Source organism: Arthrobotrys flagrans, assembly GCF_004000055.1.
Source record: "Arthrobotrys flagrans strain CBS H-5679 chromosome Unknown unitig_0, whole genome shotgun sequence".
Classification (NCBI taxonomy): Eukaryota; Fungi; Ascomycota; class Orbiliomycetes; order Orbiliales; family Orbiliaceae; genus Arthrobotrys; species Arthrobotrys flagrans.
In genome coordinates, this window is record NW_027137550.1 from 4,931,428 (window position 1) to 4,954,024 (window position 22,597).

The following is a 22,597-nucleotide window of genomic DNA, read 5'->3' on the forward strand; positions in this document are numbered from 1 at the left end:
TTAGCAGCGCCTAGGCTCGAGGTTAGTTGAAAATTGTTGGCACAAAACACAACCGCAGCCCCGTGTGCACACGCAGTTAATGCCAGACGCAGAGCTGTGCCTATAATTATCTTTAAATTTCTCAATTTTAGATATTTATTTGCTGGTTAAAACTTAAATGTATTTTAAACAATTTATCAATAAATTTTTTTTTTTTGCCTCAAACTGGGCCTTGCAAGATCTTAGAAAATGACTATATGGCTAGATTAGCCTCGTACCCAAGAGAGTATAATTGAGGAATAGTATTAATCTCCGGACTAAAGGGTTTGCCTATATACCTGTATTTGAAATTCGTCTTTTTTTTTTGGCAATCTTTTGCGGCAAAAATGGAAGGGACCATTGGATGGATAAGTAAATAAATCTAGTCATATGATAATATGTTACACTTCCATAATTCTCGACCAGGTCAGAGCTGTAAATATCACCACAATGGACTGACCAGTAATACGCAGCGGGCTAATACCGACTTCATATTTCGTATCGCGAAACCGTCTATGGAGTGCTGTACTTACGTTCGACTATATTACATACTTTCTAAAATTGGTCTATTTCGTATCGTTACACCCCAGTTCGATATTCGTGACACAAATGTGAATTTATAAACTTGTTTTAACTCTATTCCTATATAACCCCAAGTTCATCAAACTATGAACGAACACACGTTAACGACTTTCCTCGCCAGAGTTACTGCATGATTTCGATATTTCGAACTAACTTCCAACTAGTTACGAGAAACTCCTTTTCGAAGGTTTTTTTTTTTTTTTTTAGATGTGGGGACATTAATAGGAAATTGACGACCACTTCGGGGGAAATCTTCAAGCCTTACGCGGCTATACATTCCCGTATAGATCTGGCTTTAAATCCTCACGCTGTTGAATATCGAATGTATGCTTATACGCTTGTTTAGACAATTTCCAACGTCTATCGCCAGGGTAAGGACTAGGGTGCCGATCCACGGTGGGAACTTTTATTTTCACTTTTTTAAAAACGATAGGAACGGCGGGTTGATTAGGTAGTCCAGGGTCCAGTTTCCACTTAAAATTAAGATCATCCCAGAGTACAGATATAATCCTTTCTGCTACGCTACTTAACTTGCCAAAGGTTATCAGGAGTGGTGGTATTGAGGAAGCTTCTAGCCATAGTTTTGACAGCTTCGCAGTCGACACACTCCCGGGTGTACCTGCAGTATCGCCCCTTCAACTATAATATGCCCCCATATAGGCGTCTTATATTCTTTGGCTCCATTATCCCGCTAAAGTACGAGAAACGTTTTTTCGAGACTTCCAACGGTATGCTGCGCAGTATACCTTACGTAGACTGCATTCTCTACCCGCTGGTACATATCGCGAAGCTGAAATTTGTCGGCCTCAAGCGCCGCTGGGATTTCCGCTGATTCGCGAAGCCTTCGGGCCTAGGGGGGCCGAAACCTTGTCACCGTTACTTTGGGAAATCACCCAGCGTGTATGACTGAAAGACCTAAGACAGCTTTGATTTCATCGTCAGTTAAAACAGCCGCTGCCCCCATAATTGTTCATCAAGAAGTTTGTGCTTCCTTGAGGCAAAATATTCTCTAATTCTGCCATAATTAGGGGCTTATTGGCCTTATACAGCTCTGCAACATTCATGTTGCTAGGTGGGTTCGAGATTGTGACGAACATCTCAGGGCTCATTGAATCACTCTCAGGATCCGTAGGTACCCATCCTACCACTATCGCTGTTGTGAAGCGCACCGTCTTGATATGCTTAGTACCTCGATATCTCTATCATATCTCCTGGATTAGCTGACCACCCCAAAGTTAACAATTTATCCGTGGTAGCAATTTGCATAAAATCTCGCTCCATTGGCCGAAAGCCTACTATAATAAATAAGTTGCCTTCCCGCAAGAGGGCAGTATCTTTGGTGAAGATTCCGATCTCGATCCTAGATATTCCGGATACACCCAGCTTTTTGCCATACCGTTGGATTGAGTCTTCGAAGATTTTACCTTCGCGGCCTTGCTTTAAAGAATTATGAATGGAGTCGAAATCGTCATCGATCTTTGAGAATACAGACATTGCTTCTAGATCTTTAGGTTTCCGCCAGTTTCGGATATTTAATATTTGGTCCTTATCTCTAAGCTGGATTTAGCCAAATGTCAGGTCCTTTAATATCATCTGACCAGCTTCTTTGTTCCACGTTGAGTAGGTAACGTCTACAAAATCTTGAATCAGCTTCGGTTTTGAGGTAGAAGTATGATAGAATCCTCGGACGATGTTTGGATCGACACCGCTTCAAAGACAAGATTGCTCTCAGACCGGGATATTGCGAGTGTATACGCAATGCCGAAGTACGCCACTTTCAACTTGGTAAACGTAGGATTTTCTTTCTCGCCGTAAGATGTTCTACTCATATCCGGATAAAAAGAATGCCTCAACAAGTCTGCGAAAGATGCGAGCCCCCCACTTATAATATCCAAATCCACACCTTCGCCTCCAGGGCAAACTTTGAGAGCCTCTTTCCGATCAACTTTGATCACAATATTAAAGTGTGGATCGCCTTCTGGTGAGGTATCCGATTCTGGGATGCTGCCTAACTCTGTACCTCCCCAAACTTCAAAACCTATGGCGGATAACTCGTAGCGTTGAAATGTATTCGGGAAGGTAGAAAGAATTTCCGCCATTGCCGACACTAATGGGATGCCGTGAAAGGTGGTTAGTACCTTGGACCTCAAGCCTGCGTTCCCTGCGGGGTATTCGGCAGTAAGACCCGAATTTAGATCGCTTTTATACACAATAAACCCGGCTCCCATCTCTCTTAGTGTGAGGAAGTGAACATGTAGGCTCTGGGAGCTAAGTAGCAAAAGTACTGCCCCATCAGCTATACGCAGGAAGTATGCAGAGAATAGGACGTGTAAGCAGAGAAAAACCTGAGAAACTGAAAATAATAATAATAATAATAATATATATATATATAATATATATAAATGACAAAGGGAATTCGTTGGACAAAGGAAAGTTTTAAGTGGAACAAGAATGCCAAGATGCGTTAAGAACAAAAATGCAACAGAACACTGCGACCACCTTATTTCTACCACATTAGGTAACCGTACTCTCCCTACTCCCTTGACAGTCGCCTCAAAGCTGAAAATGACAAATTTGAGAGGTACCTGCGAGCCACTAGTTTTTAGCTGTGATTCCTTAATCCAGGACTGATAAATCCAATCCTGAAGTACTCCATAGTCAGGAAACCGTTGGTTTGAGATTATAAAGATGAGGTGTTGTTTTTCTTTGGAAACGAATGTCAAAACTTGTTGACCTCCTCCTACCTTCTGTCCCTCGCCGTCTAATTCCATTCGTGCGATTCCTTGATAAGTTCTTACGAGTTTCAAAGCTGAACCAATCCACTTGAAATTCTGGTACCATGCGGTATACCGCATCGGCGAATTCGACCGGGATTTCTCTGATTTTCTGCTTAGGAGGGAATGCATTTTCCATTATTTTTGAGTCAAATGTCGGATCTTCTGCCGGACATCTCCCATCCTTTTAGCATATTCGTGTTTTAACAATACCTCTTTATTAAATCTGTCTTTGATAATCTCTATCACTGAATCGCGATCGGAACCCGGAGGTTCTGGCGTATCCCGGTCTTCATCACCGTCATAGTTCAAATCCTCCATAACATCGTCCTCGTCATAACCTGCATCCCCCATACGAATGTCCTCGTCATCCCGCTTCCATTTTCCATGCTGCGCTCTTGCATCAACACTAGCTGGTATTGGAAACCTGCTATAGCAGCCTATTTCCCATCTCGACACTCCAAAACATCTCCTCGAGTACCAGAAATTCTTGTAGTGTTGTTTTTGATGATGTAGAATCCCTCGCAAAATAGAAAGCTGAAGGAGAGGACGAGAGAATAGAATAGGAAGAGCTTTGATGGTGCCATCTGATGAAAGAAATTGAGACACTGGTTAACTCTGAAGAATTTAGGCGGTACGCATCTATATGTACTTCGTCATGCAGAAAGTATAGTAGGCTAAGCGACTGTTATGTTAGAGGAACCTATGATCCTAGCTTTGAGACCGGTATTTCTGTCGGCCATGGTGTTAACTTACTAGTATATATACCATATAATCTAATATGTACGGATAGATCAATCTTCATACATCGTAACAGTGAAGTAAAACATTTTATAGTTTATGTTCCAGTTGTGACCATTAAATTAAACTATAGGCAACGGATTGGCGGTTCAAATGATTTAACTGCGGCTGCTTATTGCATACCGTGGATACTTGGAACAATTAATCTTAAAGCTCTATTTATAAATTTGCATGCCCCATGTAAGAATCTTACCAGGTCAATTAATCACGTAGATACTAGTGTACTGGCCAAATAATTTCATATATACAATGCATGCGTATGTAAACTCAAAACATATGATCCCGGTGCATCTACATTGGAAATACTGGCCCTAGCAACAACGAATTTGGGAACTATATGTGGTTGTTACCGTTAGTGAGGTAGCTTATCAGAATTCATAGGCTTGGTTGTATTTTGCTTAGACCTCGACCTTGTGTCTTCTACAATAATTTCCAGGGTACAAACATAACAAGGATTGTTGGTACATGGAAAACGTTTCAGAGATAGCGAGTTATGCCTACTGGAGTTAAGGCGGGGTACACAAAGGCAGCCATCAACGGAAGCTTCCTGAATCCAGCCAGTGTCACAATGATTAGCACCGTAGTATTCTGACGGCCCGTAAAATCGTAAATTCATCGCAAGATCGATCTTGTGAGAATTAATAAGAATTTTCGTGGGCTCTATCGCTTCGCAATAAATTATAATTAGGGTAGCATTAATCAACCCTCTACCCTCATGCCGGACCGTTTATTCATAAATTCAATTATGCGTGTGCATATATTGACTTTCACCTCATTAGAAACGCAAAGGATTTCTGACAGAATATACTCTATTAGCTAACATGATACTATTGAAATTCTATATATCAGCTTTTTTGGAATCGATATACTGGCACACGACAACTAGCTGGCCAGCTATGCAACTACTTTGCCATATCATGCACAGTTGCACTCCGACTTGTATAATGTCAACTTGTTTAACTCAATACAATTGCAAGTCGATGTTACATTCTCATAACATACTATTGGCATAACGACCAGGGATATAACAAATCTTTATTTTTAAAAAAAAAAAAAACTCTAGCAATTAGACTAGTCTTGAGAACTTTTGATTGTCATATACATAAAATCACAAATACGTGTACATACATGTGAATAGGGATTCTCTCCAATCCAACGAAATGCGCAGCATCACGGCGCCAAATAGATATAGAATTAGGGGCTTCGCGAGCTCGGGAAAGCTTTTCTTCCTGTAGCCCTCCCTCTTTTCGAAGCATAGGGCGGGATAGCAGCCATATCTGACGCGGGAAAACTTCAAGATAAATGAATAACTGACAGCAGATACCGGGAATTCGGCAGAGTCAATAGGACCATACTATAGGTCTGTAGGAAAACTACACTTCGTTGTCTTTAGAGTTTTCTAACGTTTAATAGAACGTTAATTGTACTAAATATACATGTGGGCTTATAGATTCGTGATTGGTAGCACTATACAGGCGGTCTGAATTGAATTCGCTGTTGCTTAAATATATTGGACACTAGAAACTCAGCTAATAGGCTATATAAGTGACCACCTCATGGCGCTTGCGCACGAGATCAGCTAAGGCCCCGAGTAATAATTAATGAATTTGAAGGGACCTTTGCCACTAGTATCTTTTGAGTTGGGAGGATTTTGGATAGGTGTTTTTCCCCGCTCCCCGTTTTGAAGCATGATCATGATTTTACCATCACGAGCGTTGGCATCATTCTCCCATTTAAGATAGATACCGGCGATATAAGCCCTCCAGGTACCCATTTCAGATTGATAATTTTGAAAGGCCTGTAAAATGCTCCCAACCTCGGGAGTCCCTAGAAGTGTGGTGAAAAATATCTCGCTTTCTGTCGAACCTCGGACCGAATGTATATCTTCGCCATCCTTGCCTTGAATTTCCAAGGCACGGCTAAGTAAGGTTAGACTAATGTTGTTAGAACGTGCGTAAAATTTGTTTGGGGCGAACCGCTTGCCATATTTGCTCCATAGGACACGTATAAGCCTCGCTGTCCTATCGCATACTTTCATAATTACAACGTATTGAGGTGGCTCGATTTTCCGCATGCGCTGCCCATCCTCACCCATTGTATTGTAGGACTTCACAGCTGCATCCCAAATCAGATAAACGGCTGGTGCTAATGCTTTGATACCCTCTATAGGCTTGCCCGGAGCCGGTATTCCATCTTGAAATATCATGAGCCGCCCCCTAGGTTCGACTAAAGCTTCGTACTCCAAACGCTGCCTTGCGTTTGAAATATGGACTTTTACTAACGTCTTCGATTCAATCTCAAGCTTGAAAGCTTGTTGCTCTGCGACACCTGTTTTCCGTTCCCAATTCCAAAAAGCTGTGTCCAAAAATTTCCACGTGGCCGGGTTTCTAGTAGACACTTGGTAGCGTTCTGGATCTACTCTGCAGAGCCATTCTTGCACTAGGAACCCGTTCTGCCTCACAGGTTTCGGAAGGGACGGCCTGTATACCTCCTGCATCTCCAGTGGTTCCCCTGCTTGCAAATGATCCTGGATTGTGGGTTCTTCAGTAAACAGAGCTGACTTCCCCTTCCCCCAGAACGCAGAATTTTGTCGGGTACTGATTGATAGTTGAATAAAAATCTCTGGTATTAAATCTTGGGGGTCGCCTTCGTCGTTGTTACGTCTGACCCACTGGATTATCATCGTGTTTATACTGTCGGGCCATATATACCTGCTTTCCCGATCCGGGTTCATAAAGTAGTTGATTTCTGCAGCATATTCTAATACCGCTCTGACCTCTGGCAGCCCTAATACGATTAACCAAGCCAATCGTTTGATGAATTCATCCTTGATGTGAACCTTTGTTTTGGGGGGGACATAGAAGGGGTTCGATTTATGCATTAGCACAAACGGTCCCGGCATTTGAGAACCGAATAGACGACCCGATATATATGACAAAATCCTGCGTGAGTCTTGCTGGATATCAAGAAAAGAGAAAAGGCGTATAGGGCTCGTTCCCATGGGGAATATCGGATCCGAAGGTTGAACCTTCCTTTCGGTCGTTATTGTCTCTATCACGAACATGTCCTTCAGATCAAACGATCGACTTGCGGACCATTCCGAGTCAGGCTGCTGTACGATTACCAGATGGCCTAGATCCCCGGACCAAGCAAAGTGAGGTAGTCTTTCATCATTTGCTTCCAGTTCATCCTTTGTAGAACCGAAAATATCCAGTTCATAAGTGCTCAATTCAATTTTTCTGCCTATATCCGTGACCTTAGCCTCGAAATCAGGATATGCATCCGTTAGGAAATCATCCTTCTGAAATACTGAATCTTGAAGAAGAAGCTGTATATGTGCAACCGTTTGCTCATGACTGAGAAGTTTATTGGGTTTATGCGCCTTGATTTCCGTAAGTGATTTTCTAAAGTACTTGCGCTTGAGTCTTATGAGTCTACTTCCAACTGGGCCTCTGCCCATATACGATTCCTCGGAGTTACCTGCAGGCATATAGGGCTTAGAATATTTGACTCTAGAACGTGCACCTTGTTCAAATGCTAATACTACAAGATCCGCTAGATCTGGAGATGATGTTGTATCTTCTTGCCCAGAGGGGTTGCTCGGGCCGGCTTCGATGGTGTTGTCCGATGAAACCGGTAGTTCGTTTGAAAATTCAAATACGAGAAATTTCGCATCCTCATCTATATTCTCCGATAGACGTAAGGGACGGCCATATTTAACGCTGAGAATATGGTTTATTCCGAGAATTCCTTCGTCAAGGGCTGTTAAATGAAGAATTGATGCCCCTTCCCAAGTCTCTGCTAGGCGCCCCAAAATCGAATTAAATCGTTCCCGGTTACTATCATGCGTACCGGCACCAAAGGAATCCTCGCTCATAGAGCGAGGCGCGCTACCCCGGCCCCATCTCTCTCTTACCTCCTCCAAAATACCCAAAGTTTTAGGTAGTAAGTTTCCGAGTGTAATGCCCCGCAGCATGGTCCCTCCAGCGCTATGGAGCCAGGCCGAACGTATTACATTCGCGAGTTGAGGTGGAGGTAGTGCCATTTCAGGAGGGCGTGCTGTAGTAATTGTACTGAATAAAACAAGATGCTGTTCGAGCCGTGAGGCATAGGCCGTAAAGAAGATGTCTGTTGTGTATTGGTTGCTCAATTGCAAATAGGATAGAGGGTGCTCCGCTGTTTCAGCGTGCCTACGAACCCAATCTGGACCTAGTGGATGAATTCCTGGAGGCAATTCTGGTCGAGATACCCAAGTTGCGATTTGTAGAGCGGGTATGGGGCTTCCCAACCTTGATGGAGCCTCACCCATAATGATGTCCTCATCAACAACGGGAGATCTCAGCAGCCCTTCTACGTCTACATCTTCCATCACCTCATCCGGAAAATCCCCACCTCCCGGAGGAGATGCTGTATTTTCATCATCCGGATTTTCATTTGAAGGTGCTGCGGGACGCCTTTCGAGCTCAAAAAAAACAGTTGCATATGCGATTGCATTCGGGTTGCTATCAAGATCGGACTTCGAGGCTAGCTTGTTATCGCGGTCGTAAAGGGCAAATCGTATATTCGAGATTTGAAGACGAGATAGTCCATATTGGTACGCCCCTAGAAATTCAATAATTCCAAATGTCTGCCAGGGTTGGTGTAACAAGGCCCAAGCTGCGTCATAAATATTGAGGTTTTTATATTCTTCTGGTTCTTTTTCGGCAAGTTCCGGGTTTACATCTGCCCTGGAGACGGATAGTCCTCTCCCCTTTGACATCGTATACATTTTATTTTCGTCCCACAACTTAGCAAGACGTTTAATTGCAGACAAACCATAAGCATCAGGAATGTTATGGATCGTGACATATCGGGGACTCTCGGGCAGCCAGCCTAAATCATCGCTTCCGGCCCTAGAAGCGTAGTGCCAACACCTGTAGATATCCCTAGGAAAGTCAGACTTTGGATCCCTAAAATCTGGCAATGTTGGGATGGCGATGAGATTTCTATCCTTTGCAGAGTACGAGCATGCTAATGATGGGCCTTCATCATTTGGCGAAACCTCATACCCATAATAATGACCTTTATCAGTAATTATTTCAGATCGCTCGATTGATTCGAAGAAGTCTGCTGCATATTGTGAAACTCCGTTAAATCTTTTTATAGCAGAAACTGTTGTAGACACAATGGCGCTGTTACAGTAACTCTCGGACAGGCCTGGGTAATCTGGATCAATGTACATGTCCTCTTTCTCCACCCGGAGCGTAGATATTCCTCGTATCATATCATATCGCGTTGGAGCGTCAGGTTCGCCTAGCAGCGGAGCTTCAGAAGGAGCTCGCACTCGAAGATGCTTCTTCCCGCTTGACTCCTGTTCAGTATACTTTTGGGGGAGATATCCCCTGGTATGTTCGTCAAGGAGAGGAGTGGTCGTGATTTTCTTGCCTACAGTCTTCGCGTTAGAGAATATTCTACAAATTTAACGCGATAACATCATGGGTGCACAGAATTTCGTTGGAGAATACCTTGTACGGTCGTTTCCCTCCCTTCATCGCGTTCGTATAACACGTGGCCCAAAGCCACAGATCCATAGACCAAAAAGAGGCCAAGGATCCGAAACTTAGAGACCAGTGCCATTTTTAAAGGCGTTCCCGATAGTGAAGATATATTCGAATGTCGTTGAAAATAAATGTCTCAATGTCAAGGGTTCAGTGTGAATTCCGTGTGTTGTCTGGTACACGAGACCAGGTTCAGTAGTGATTGGTATTAATGTTTTACCATGGCCATCTGAGGTGCGGGCTCAGTGGCATACCGTGTCGAATATAAAACCTGGAAAGAATCGGCATGGCAGAGTACACATTTCGTTTTGGGAGGTTCAGCACCCGTCTTGATCCTAGACTACTGCAAACCAACGCCAACAAACTGCTAGATTTAGAACTGCTAAAGCCTTAGGAGAAACTTTATTGTTTGGACCTTCTAGTTGCATGTTGGCGACCTATACGTATAGACGGTAGGAGCTGGCCGGTTGTCGTTGGTGGGAGAGGGTTTCGTGTTGGTGTTGGAATTGTGGTATTTTGGACTCAGCCGATTGGATAATCGTTCTGGTGTGCCATGCTAAGTAGCACACAAGTGTAACTCCGCCTCAAGAGCCTGGATTCGAGGCTGTGGCCTAAACCGCTCTATTTTCGCTGGAGTGCATGAATGTTGTTTGACTGACATGATATACCCAGTTTAGCATCGACTGGAGAAAGGAGCTCGAGCTCTCCAACTGATTCCTAAGTTATATGCTGCAATATATGCAATGTGGGGTTAGGTCGCTAGTCTAAAAGCTATAGAGATGGCGATTCGTACAAAAGGACGTACTGCTTCAAGAGCTTAAACTGATCAATCGGTTCCCGACGTAATCCGTGAATTCAATTGATACGGTAATTGTGATATTTTCACCCGGCGAAAGTGGCAAATACACGCGGCCGCACGCGGGCGTTAGTTCTCAGTTTGTTAGCTATAAGACTGTGTGGGATCAAATGAGCTCGCGTAAGCTAAAGGCAGGGTGCGGTGTTCTCTTTCCCCCTCTTTCCACCACACCTTCGAAGCTTGCCCCTTACAAATACATAACTCTCTTGATCTTTCTCTCCCAATTCAAAAACCCATCACGATTTTTTTTTTCCTTCCTCAAAGTAAACCACCTCTTTTACGAATATCACGAAAATTCTAATCTTTTAATACCACAATGTCTGCACATAGGTTCTTGATCTGGGGTGGAGAAGGTTGGGTATGTGTTTTCTTCGCTCGCCAGTTCCCAAGCTGAAGCCGCAGCTGAAGCTTAATAATAACGTATGGAAGGCTAACAAAACACGCCAATTGCCACCGTAGGTTGCTGGGTAAGGCCGAATTATCATCGTCCGGAGCTGTAAGAATGATAGATATTGACAATACTCGAATTTCGACAGCCATCTCAAGGAACTGCTCCAGAAGCAGGGTAAGGAGGTTGAAGCCACCACCATTCGTATGGAGAACCGCGAGTCCGTGCTTCAAAAGCTCGAGGAGTACAAGCCAACCCATGTTCTCAACTGTGCTGGTGTTACCGGACGACCAAACGTCGATGTTAGTTCGAACCTCCCATTCCAATTGATCATTGTAGTACGCGTTTTTTATTCGGAGACTAATACTTTTTCTTTTTTTGTTGGGGTTGTTTAGTGGTGCGAAGATAACAAGGAGGCTACCATCCGAAGCAATGTCATCGGTACCCTCAACTTGGCCGACTGCTGCTGGTTGAAGGGAATCCATATCACCAACTTTGCTACCGGATGTATCTACCACTACGATGATGAGCACCCAATCGGTGGAAAAACCTTCACTGAGGAGGACCCTGCCAACTTCTCCGGCAGCTACTACTCCGCCACCAAGTCCAAGGTCGAGGAGGTATGTGATATCTGTATCTTCCAAGCCATTGTGAGGCTGAGCATGGTATTTCGATATGATATTAATTAAGATTGTGTGTACAGATCATGAAGCAGTACAGCAATGCTTTGATTCTCCGACTCCGCATGCCAGTTTCTGATGACCTCCACCCACGATCTTTCGTCACTAAGATCTCCAAGTACGAGAAGGTCGTCAACATCCCTAACGTAAGTCCCGTCCCCTGCTCTGCCATCCTATTAATTGTCTTGCCCAAATTCTAATAATGGTAATAAACGTCTAGAGCAACACTCTCCTCACCGACCTGCTCCCCGTCTCCATCATCCTTGCCGAGAACAACGAAACCGGCGTCTACAACTTCACCAACCCCGGTGCCATCTCTCATAACGAGGTCTTGGACTTGTTCGCCAAGTATGTCCGCCCAGGATTCACCTACAGCAACTTCACTGTTGAGGAGCAGAGCAAGATCTTGAAGGCCGGCAGGAGCAACTGCGAGCTTGACACCACAAAATTGGTTAACAAGTTGAAGGAGTACAATGTTGAGATCCCGGAGGTCCACCTTGCCTACGAGCAGTGCTTCCAAAGGATGGCTGCTAACGGAACAAATTAAGTTCCTAGCCTATCATAACCTTCCTATGGCTATCTTACTTATCGCCACACCCATGCCCCTGTTATCTGTACTGTCATGATGGGGCGCTGTAGCATCGATTTAAAGTACTAGTTGTAATAGAACCAACTAATAAAACCGGGCTTCGTGCCCCCTGGTATTGTTCAATAACTTCCCGTTGCATACGTAATGTCGGCCCTCGTAATCATATTAATTCTAAGTCTTGGTTTTCGTCATACTGGCCAGAGGGAATTGGCACATGTCAGCACCCGGCCCTTAGTTAGCGCTGAGCCATTTGCTATGACGCCGATGCTCGCTTATGGCTGCTGCTTGCGCAAACACTTTTTCTCAACCTTCAACTTTTCCGCCTTATAACTCGGCCTACTTCCAATATTACAAAAAAAAAAAAAAAAAAAAAAGGGGAGCCCCTCCTCCACCCCTCCCTTCTTTTCCTTTATCCTTCCATCAACGACTTTATCGACATCCGACATCGTCGACATCTCACGGCTTCATCATCTCCCATCGTCGGCTTCAAGATACCAAAACCGTGCTGATTCTCTCTTGTGCCGCTGGTTAACTCCCGAAACCACTCACCTTATCCCAGCAATCCCGCAGAGCTTTGGTCGCAAACCAAACCCCACCAACCCGAGCTTTCCGAAATTCCCGTCCGCCATCTCCTAAAAGAACTTGCTCCCATTTACCTCCCTATCGTCTTCCGCAAGAAAGACCCTCGATATCTGCTCCGATGGTAGCAGACACCGAATACTACGACCGTCTAGGCGTCGCGCCGACGGCGACCGAACTCGAGATCAAGAAGGCCTACCGAAAACTCGCCGTCACACATCATCCCGACAAGAACCATGGCGATGAAACCGCCCATGCCAAGTTCACGGAAATCAGCGAGGCTTACCAGGGTATGTCGCTCACCATCTACTCCTAAATCGCCCCTGATCGCTTCAGATGCCTGCTGGGAAGCTTGGACTGGACGAGGTGTTACAGAGATAGGGTAGCTTGGATGACACAGACGATGAGAAGGCTGACGATGACTTTACTATGGGAGTGTAGTGCTGAGCAATAAGGATCTACGAGCTGCATACGATAAGTATGGACGAGACAAGGCAATGCCAGATGCTGGGTTCGGTATGATACCTTCGTTGTTCCCTTCGACAACACGGACAGGAAACGGAGAGACATCTGACATGATTTTGACCTCCAGAGGACCCGAACGAGTTCTTCTCGATGATATTCGGTGGCGATGCCTTCGAATACTGGTACGGATTTATCACCCATCTCAACTCTAGATCACAGCGAAGGCTAATCCCACTTATCTATTTAGGATTGGCGAAATTTCCCTAATGAAGGATCTTACTAAGACCATGGAAATTGCCATGAAAGATGTCGACCTGAACGAGGAAGATCCCGAAACTCTTCAGAAGCAAGCAGAGACCGCTCAAGCCCATGCTCAGGCTCAAGCCCAGGCACACGCACAATCCGGGGATCCAACCCACCTAACTGACGAAAAATTCGGTGCGACATCACCACCGGACACACCACCACCTGCATACACACCCTCGGCCACCACATCAACTTCCCCCGATACTTCTAAACCTACTACTCCAGCTCCCGAGAGCTCCGCTACGCAAGCCCGTGTCCCGTTCCGCCAGGCTATTATGGACAAAACAGACGAAGATCACCGTCAACAGGTTCTCGCTGACGAGAAGGCCAAGAAGGAAAAGGATATCTTGACCAAGGAGCAACGGCAAAAGCAACGCGATGAACTTATGGCATTCGAAAAGGAGCGACGGGAAATTCGTGAGAAGCGTGTAGCTACGCTAGTCACTAATCTCATCAACAAAGTCAGCATATGGACGGAGACGGACGCTGACCCGGACCTGACCAAGAGCTTCGAGGAGAAGATCCGTTACGAAGCCGAAAATTTGAAAATGGAGAGCTTTGGTATCGAGATTCTACATTGTAAGTTACCCACTCTTCACCGATCTCGGACATGGATAATAAATTAGCTAATTATGGAAACGCAGCCATCGGTCAAACATACACCATGAAAGCAAGCACCTACCTGAAGTCCCAAAAGTTCCTGGGTATCCAAGGTTTCTTCAGTCGCATGAAGGATCGCGGTACCGTCGTCAAAGAAACTTGGAACACCATCTCCTCTGCCATCGACGCCCAAGTAGAGATGGAGAACATGTCTAAACTTGAGGAAGCCGGCGGCGAGGACTGGACCGATGAAAAGAAAATGGAATACGAACGCAAAGTTACCGGCAAGATCCTCATGGCGGCGTGGAGGGGTAGTCGATTTGAGATTCAAGGCGTCTTGAGAGACGTCTGCGATCGTGTCCTTTACGACAAGACTGTGCCACACGATAAGCGCGTACAGAGGGCGCATGCTTTGATGATGATCGGAAAGATCTTTAGCGAGGTTAGAGATGCATCCCAAGCCTAACATCCCCATTGAACATACAACGCTGATAACCTTCCTTACACAACTACAGGCCCAAAGAGACCCAGATGACGAAGCCGGCGAGGGAGTCTTCGAATCCCTGGTCGCGGAAGCTGCCAGGGACAAAGAAGAAAAGAAAGGGAAAAAAAAGGAAGAACGAAAGAAGAGCGGTAGCGGCGGCGGTTTCTTTGGACATAGCAATTCCAGCGCTTCAGCCGACGCTAAAACTGCAGAGGCTTCATCGTCACAGGCCAAAGCCCAGTAGAACAATGGCAACGGCGCAGCGAACAGTGGCAACACCGACAGCAGCAATATTCAAAAAACTAGTGACGGCGGCGGGAGGACTTGGAAAGAGTTTATCGGGGTTCGTAACAGCAATAGCGAAGGGGGTACTAGTCGTCGAAAGAGGGTTTCCAATAAATTGAAGGCGTTAAAGGGTATGGTAAGTAACGCCGAAGACGAAACTGGCAGGGATCTTCTCTCACAATAAGCTTTGTCTTTCCTTTTGACAACAACAAAAACTCGAACGTCTATCTATACTATTATTTTATCGTGGGGAAGCTGGGGGAAAGAGAGGGACGGGTGTTGTGTTCTCTCATTGTTAGGTACCTACCCCAGGTATCTAGGTATTATTACATTTGGCAAAAAGCAGAGATGGTGGTGGGACTCCGATTGTGTATGGGATATGTAATAGAGGGAGACCATATACTTTCCACGAAAAACCTCCTCTACTACTCATTCTTTTATTTTTTATATTCGGCGATGATGTTTCCGGCTGTTTCCCATATCAGTTTTTCGTCCCATGTTTCATTTTTGCAATTTTGGCCTTTTAGCTTCCTGCTTTTTCCTTGCCATTTAGACTAGCGAGTCTTTGTGTATTACCATCGGCCATCCCATTTCTTTTTCATGTCGATTGTGTGACTTCTTCTTCTCATCTTCATTATTTCTACAGAATACCAGAGCCGTTCGATTGGGAGGCCGTCGTTCATAACTTTTATATTTTCGAGAATTTGAATGATAACTGACAAAATACCGACCACCTATAAATCACGTCACAGAGATACCAAGATGGTTAAGGAGCCACCGTAGCCTCTAACGGAGTATTGATACCCAGGCGCAGATGGATGCAGCGCTGGCCTTGTGCCGTCTCAATCTCAATCCCAAGGCTAGGTGTTGTATTGTTGAGACTGTGTTGAAGTCATGTGATGGAGTACCCTGTTTGACATCGCGCAAGGACCCGAATCGGTTACCACGTGATACGACCCTGGTCTCGTTTGTACCACAATCGTCAACGACCGATCTTTCACTCCGACCTGTTGCAACCCACGAGCACCTCGAAGTAATCCTTTTATCATGAACTATTGGAGATTAATCTTGGTGTAGGATATATGGCAAAATGGAGCCGACGAGAGAGTCCGCATCATGATATCGTAATATGACAGCCTTGGAACGCGATAATAGAACCGTGTGAAATATATATAACAATTTTATCAAACGCATGAAAAACAACACAAGACTGCATGAAAACGTTCATGTATGCGCATACACCGTATCTTTCAAGCCAGGTTCGGCTCTCTTAATCATCGACAATAGCCATGGAAAATAGACCTTCCAAAGGTGAAGGCAGAGGAACTCGAGGCACTCGATCGCTGCGGCGGATTCGTCACAGCCCTCGCGGTTCTCCAAGTTATAGGTGACGTTAATTTACAAAGCGACCCCTAACCTCAAGGGGTTTCCTCTTTGTACAATTCTACTCACCTGCCAATAGTTGCATGGCCGGGCTTGAGAAACTATACTATGAAATAATTTCTTTTCCGCTTCAAACATTAATTAATTAATTATATTAAAAATTCCAAAATTCTAGTACATACAGAACAAAACAAAACAATCCGTCCAACTTTTTATTCCTCCAAACAAATAGAGCCATCCCAAGGAGCAAAGATTAAAGCAAGCTACCTCACGGTTTCCTACTCTCCCACGCCCTTCCCGCCACCCTCTCAAACTCCTCCACCTGCCCCGTCTGCTCACACATCCCTCTGAAAACCCCTCCTTCGACCCCCAACAACTCCTTCGGACTGTCAAACTCCACCACCCGTCCCCCCTCCAACACGAGCACCCTATCATAATCCATAATAGTATTCAACCTATGCGCAATCGTAATAACCGTATAATTCGTCTCCCTAATCGCCTCTTGAATCTTCGCGTCGGTTTCATGATCGATACTACTCGTCGCCTCATCCATCACCAATATCGATGCTCCTGTCAAAATTACTCTTGCGAGACAAAGGAGTTGACGTTGGCCTTGGCTGAGGTTTAGACCGCCTTCCGAGACTTTGGAGTCGAGGGAGGAGAAGATGTTTGTGTTTTTGTTACCGGCTGATGAAGTGGATGCGGCGCCAGGGGTGGTGCTTCCTGGGGGTATCGGGGTTGCGGTACCAGATGGTGCCGTGGAGCTGGTGTTGACGAGGTTTACCCTCGCCAAGGCATTCCTACACTCTTCATCGGTATGTTCATCGAAGGGATCCAAATTCGACCTAATACTTCCGGAGAAAAGTACAGGATCTTGTGGAATAATAGCAATCCTACTTCTTAAATCCTTTAATGTGATTTTTGAAATATCCAGTCCGTCAATGACGATAGACCCTTCCCTTGCCCTCAAAAATCTGAAAATCGCGAGGGTTAAAGAACTCTTTCCGGCACCGGTACGTCCAACGACACCAACCCTTTCACGGGGTTTCACATCAAACGTTATCCCCTTAAGAACCGGGTCTAGATCTTCGGCATAGGCAACGATTAAATCTTTTACCTCCACTTTTCCTTCATGTGGCCATGCGGCAGGTGGTGTAGCGCCAGATTGGTCTTCCGTCTCGATGACAGAGTATTCAATAACTCTTTCCGCAGCGTTGAAATCGAGCTCTAGATCAGCATATCTTCGGAGAGCCCAGATCATGGCGAAGGTGTATTCCATTGCGAACGACATCGCAAAGCCGGCGAGCGCGGCGTCCATATCCGGTAAGGTGACGACCAGGCCGCCAACTATAGTGCTGAATACGGCGCCGAGGTAGGTCATTCGGATACCCATCCAGCGATTTGCGAGGTTTGTGTAGTATGTTGCTTCGGCGTACGTATCGATCTATAGTATCATCGTTAGCATGTCAATTCGTAGAGTTTATGATATCGAAAGAAAGGAAAGAGCATACCCGCTTATCCATCTTCTCAATATAAGTCTCCCCCTCTCCGAAAGCCCTGATAGTGCCCACCCCCAACAAAACACTTCCAAACAATTCAAATATAGGGCTCTTATTCACACTTTCGATCCTCTTAATATCCCTCGCAGTCTTCAAATAATAAAGCGCAAGCGCCAATCCGACTCCAAACAATATAATCGCACAGATCAACATGATCGGTGTAATAAACGCTGCGGCGATAACAATGCCCACGAGTGATAGGACGGAGTATCCAAAGAATGCGATGTGGTTTGCAAGGTTCGAATCGATTTTGGTGAAATCGGCGCTGAAGCGGTTGAGGATACGGCCGACGGGGGTGGTATCGAACCATCGCGTTGGAGCGCGGAGGACGGCGTGGGTCATGTTGTTGAAAAGGTTGATGCTGGCGCGGTAGGATCCGAGGGCGACGATGAAGTATTTTAAAGTCGCGAATAGGCCGGAGAAGAAGCAGATGAGGATGTAAAAACTGAGCCAGTAGGTTAGACTCTTCTCTTCAGTCATTACCTTGAAGAATTGCCGAGAAACGTGATGAGTGAAAGAATCTGTCGTCTGGAGGTGTACAGCTGCAGCGGTGGCTTCAGATCCAGTCCAGAGCTTCACCCACCACTGTTGTCCGAGGCTGAGGGCCTGAGATACAACGAAGAAGCCAATGGATACCGTCCAGAATGGAATACCACCGCTGGATTGGATATACTTCCTGTAAACCGAAAACCTAATAGCACCTTTCTCTCTTGCCTCCTTCTCCACAAAAGTCCTTGGCTTCTTCGGTTCCTTCGCGGCCACAGTAGTCCCATTGCCATTACCATTAGCCTGGTTGCTACTCTCCGCAATAACCTCGATCGCCAACTCCTCGTTCGTGTCCTTGTCATGTTTCTGCGCCTCGTCCTCCTGTTCAATAATCTTCGTCAGACTTCCCGTCCTCTTAAGATCGGTAACCGACGCCGCCCTCTCAACCTGTCCATCCTTAAGTTCAACAATATACTCCGTCTTCGGCAGACAAAGTTGAACGTGATGGGTAACCAATATCCTCGTCCTACCCTTCATAATCTCCCCGGTCAAACAGTTCTTAAAGATCTCTTTCCCGACATGAGCATCCACCGCAGAGAAAATATCGTCGAAGATGAGTATCCCAGCACGGGAGTATACCGCTCTAGCAAGGGAAATCCTCCACTTCTGACCTCCGGAGAGGTTGATACCTTGCTCACCGATAGCAGTCATGTCTCCGTCTTCAAGCATTTCCATATCTTTCTTCAAGGAGCAAACCCTGAGAACTTCAGCATACCGCCTCTCGTCGAATGGAAGGCCGAATAAAATGTTATCCTTGATAGTCGCATTCTCAATCCATGGAATTTGGGAAACATAAGCGGCAGACCCAGCAAGTACCCAGCAGTCGGCATTGGCCTTCGAGTCATACCTCAACGCTTTGGGTAGCGGTCTAGGCATCTCCAAAGATCCAGTTAACAAATCCGCTTCTCCGAGTAAAGCAGCAAGCATAAGACTCTTCCCGCTTCCGGTAGCTCCGGTAATCAACGAAAGCTCGCCAACCGGGAAATTGACATTAATATCTCGAATAACAAATCTATCTTCCTCCTTCTCATCGGAATCGGAAGCCCAAGCAATAGTTGCATCGGTAAACGCGATCTTGTCGGATGATTTGATATAATCCTCCTTCTCAGCAGAGTCCAAATGCTTTTGAATACGTTCAGCAGAAACTTTAGCATCCATCATATCTCCAATCAATTCGGGAACAATACTCATCGCGAACTCCAACTCATGGAATATTGCGAGAGCAGTGAATGCGACAGCGGGGCTAAGAGATCCGTAGATGACAGCATAAGTCCCAAGACAGATAGCAGCGAGGAAGACAGGACCAAAGATCCAACAAGCCATCAACCACGTATTGGCGATGACAGTTCTCCAGACTTGGTTCATCTCATCTTTCCTGACGTCTTCGATCCTCTTTTGCCATTGGTCTTCGAGTGCCGCGAACTTGATTTGTCGAATTCCCTGGAGTGCCTCGGATACCACAGCTAACTTTCGGTCTCGAACCTTCATAACCTTGTCGGAAGCCTCCAAGTAGATTTTGGCGATAAACTGGTTAAGAGGCGTCAAAATGACATAAAGCACCAGTCCGGAGCAAATACTCTGCCACCCAAGAATCTGCCACAAGAACGCAAAACCAATTCCGATACTCAAAGCCGCTTCATAGAAGATAAAACTCCAACACCCAAAGTCCGAAACTCTAACAGAGTCAACAGCGATGAGATTGACGACACCCTGTCGTAACCCCTTCAAAGAATCCTCTTCAGACCCTTCTTCACTCTTCTTCTTATCATTGCCCGTCGAGTCCTCAGTTTCAGCACCACTTTCAGTAGAATCATCCTCTCCATCCTTCTTCTCGGCTTTCTGTCCACCCTTAACATCCTTCTTCCTCATCGTTTTATTGAAAATAAGCGAAGCGAGCTCATTCCTTATGAAAAGATTCATCTGTCCAAAACTGATCCAATAAAGCGCATTTGTAAAAGTAGCGTTGATGAGCATACTCACAAACATACCCACGACCCAAACCCATGCGTTCCCCGTGCCACCACCAGGTTTCTTAGCACTGATTTCCAAAGCCTTCAGGATCTGTAACATCATGAAATGCGGCAAGAACTGGGTAGCGCAGATGATCGTTTGATAGAAATACTGAACGGCGAAGTAACTTTTATGGGCATCGAATAGAGTCCACCAGAGTTTATTCCGTCGTGTAATCGTCCTGAAGTTTTGATAGAGGTTCTTGGATCGATGAGTGGAAGGTAGGAGCTTCATATCGCTCTCATCAAGATGTCCCGTTTTCCAACCTTTAGCGAAAAGATCAGACATCCACGCGAACATGATGAGAGAATAGATCGAGGAAGCATTAGCGTCGTCGACTTTTCTGCCGTCTTTTTCGACGCTAGGACGACGGGGAACACATGATGCGGCAATTGTGAGGAATGCAGCGGCAACGACCTGGGCGGACCAAAGCCACCAATCTGCGGTGTTGAAGGAGACTTGCAAATCGGTGAAGGATAGGAGGAATTCGGTGCCACGGGCGACAAACATGGTGAATGCAGCGGTGAGCAGGTGGGCCGCACATGTGAAGGTTTTGAGGTAGTCTCGTTCGAATTGGAAGTACAGCGAGTGTAGCAATATAAGTGTCTACCAATTGTATTCCATATTAGCTTGATAAAACTAGAGAAATAAATAGAGAAGTAGTGGAGAAGAAAAACATACCCAAGCAGCAGTATACCCCCACCACCCAATAATAAAACTAAAATCCTCGTGCATCATACTCCTCAACGATGCCGCATAAGAACATCCCGTTCCGGCAGCGGCAGCGAGCAACACAACCGCCTTTTGAAGTCGCACAGAGTACTCCTTCTCGGAGTTCTCGGTGACGACACCATCTTCGTCTTCGTATGAGTCGGTGAGTCGGATAAATACCCCTCGCTTTCGTTTATCGAGAGCGCCTCGGACGTTGGGTGCTAGGAAGAAGGTTGATACGGCGGGAGCGAGGAGGGAGATACTGGCGAGGATTGTGACGAGTTGGCCGAGTGTCAGGTGATGTTTTTGGGAGGTGTCGTCCATGTTGACGACTTCTTCCTCTCGCTTTTTTTTCAGCTTTTAATCTTTAGAAGGATAGTCAAAGGGATAGAAAGAAAAGAGAAAGAAAAAAGAGGTAGAGAAGTCGAGGAGCGTACATATAAAGATAAAGAGATTCTCGGTGGCGGCGGGAAGGGTCGGCCGCTTAAGTTTTCTACCCTACTCCAGAATAAGAAAACCCGGTAGCTTAAACTCCTGCCTAACGAGCACCCAATTATAAAAAGATGCGAAAGTGCGGATCGGGATTTCCTTGCAGAAAACAGGAAATGGATGTCGGAAATAAAATCTAGATCGGGTCGCCAATTTCGCATCATATCATCAGTAACCTATGACATAAAGCAAGAGGTTGGATTCTCACCTTGCAGCTGCGCGCAGGCTGCAGTACTACTGCAGCAATATGCAATGAGAGTTAAAGGCCCAAAAGACGAATAGAATACAGTATAATACTAGAATAAGACGAAGCAAGAAAAAAAGATAAATAAACAAGAATCTAAATATCCAGCATCGTGATCAGTAGTTTGTATGTCTACAAAATCTGACTAAAGGCAGAACGAGAGACGTCGGGGTCTATATACTCCATATGATCCGATATATACGCCAAAAAAGACCCCGGATACATCGCCCAGGCCCATTTCTGTCGGTCGGTAGAATAAGCATCAGACCATCCAGACGAAGACCCTTGTCCGCATCTTGCAGCGAGGTACATGAGGCAAGGGTATCAAATGTGTATGCAGGCGAAGTGCCGATGCAGAAGTTTGCGCAAACCTGCCCTGTGATCCAAACCCCTGATCCCTTCTCCCCCTTGAACTCAGTTCTTCGTATTTCTACATAGCAGGTTAGGTACGTATCCCGCCTGACATCACTGCGTGATATGATATTCATTGGATGCCGCCCAGATAATAAAATCCAGCGTCGAAGAGAATTTAATACCCCGCGGTATAGCGTTCAAATGGCAAAGCTTATCCCCGGCAGCCAAACCCGATCGCGATCTCGGTGTATTCAAAATTAAAATCTGCACGAATAAAATTACGATAAATTAAAACACGGTAAAATACAATCCGATTGGCATAAAGAAACCTTAACGTTACAGGCACCGAGGGTCTGA

General features: G+C 45.5%; 5 protein-coding genes across 5 annotated transcripts; 2 read left to right on the plus strand and 3 right to left on the minus strand.

Moving 5' to 3' along the window:
• Window positions 1-2,246: 2,246 nt before the first annotated feature.
• DFL_004474 (uncharacterized protein) lies at window positions 2,247-2,699 on the minus strand (the record flags this gene model as incomplete). Its single annotated transcript, XM_067633574.1, has 1 exon — window positions 2,247-2,699. The coding sequence occupies one exon, from the start codon at window positions 2,697-2,699 to the stop codon at window positions 2,247-2,249; it is 453 nt and encodes a 150-aa protein (XP_067491729.1).
• Window positions 2,700-5,754: 3,055 nt separating this feature from the next.
• DFL_004475 (uncharacterized protein) lies at window positions 5,755-9,791 on the minus strand (the record flags this gene model as incomplete). Its single annotated transcript, XM_067633575.1, has 2 exons — window positions 5,755-9,599; window positions 9,680-9,791. 2 exons carry the CDS (start codon window positions 9,789-9,791, stop codon window positions 5,755-5,757), a joined length of 3,957 nt encoding a protein of 1,318 aa, XP_067491730.1.
• Window positions 9,792-10,678: 887 nt separating this feature from the next.
• Window positions 10,679-12,183, plus strand: DFL_004476 (uncharacterized protein; the record flags this gene model as incomplete). Its single annotated transcript, XM_067633576.1, has 7 exons — window positions 10,679-10,704; window positions 10,899-10,926; window positions 11,028-11,035; window positions 11,105-11,258; window positions 11,352-11,576; window positions 11,660-11,782; window positions 11,857-12,183. The coding sequence occupies 7 exons, from the start codon at window positions 10,679-10,681 to the stop codon at window positions 12,181-12,183; spliced, it is 891 nt and encodes a 296-aa protein (XP_067491731.1).
• Window positions 12,184-12,925: 742 nt separating this feature from the next.
• Window positions 12,926-14,903, plus strand: DFL_004477 (uncharacterized protein; the record flags this gene model as incomplete). Its single annotated transcript, XM_067633577.1, has 6 exons — window positions 12,926-13,094; window positions 13,246-13,320; window positions 13,397-13,451; window positions 13,517-14,154; window positions 14,220-14,617; window positions 14,691-14,903. 6 exons carry the CDS (start codon window positions 12,926-12,928, stop codon window positions 14,901-14,903), a joined length of 1,548 nt encoding a protein of 515 aa, XP_067491732.1.
• Window positions 14,904-16,595: 1,692 nt separating this feature from the next.
• Window positions 16,596-21,477, minus strand: DFL_004478 (uncharacterized protein; the record flags this gene model as incomplete). The annotated part of the gene is made up of 3 exons (XM_067633578.1): window positions 16,596-17,771; window positions 17,839-21,048; window positions 21,124-21,477. The coding sequence occupies 3 exons, from the start codon at window positions 21,475-21,477 to the stop codon at window positions 16,596-16,598; spliced, it is 4,740 nt and encodes a 1,579-aa protein (XP_067491733.1).
• Window positions 21,478-22,597: the final 1,120 nt, after the last annotated feature.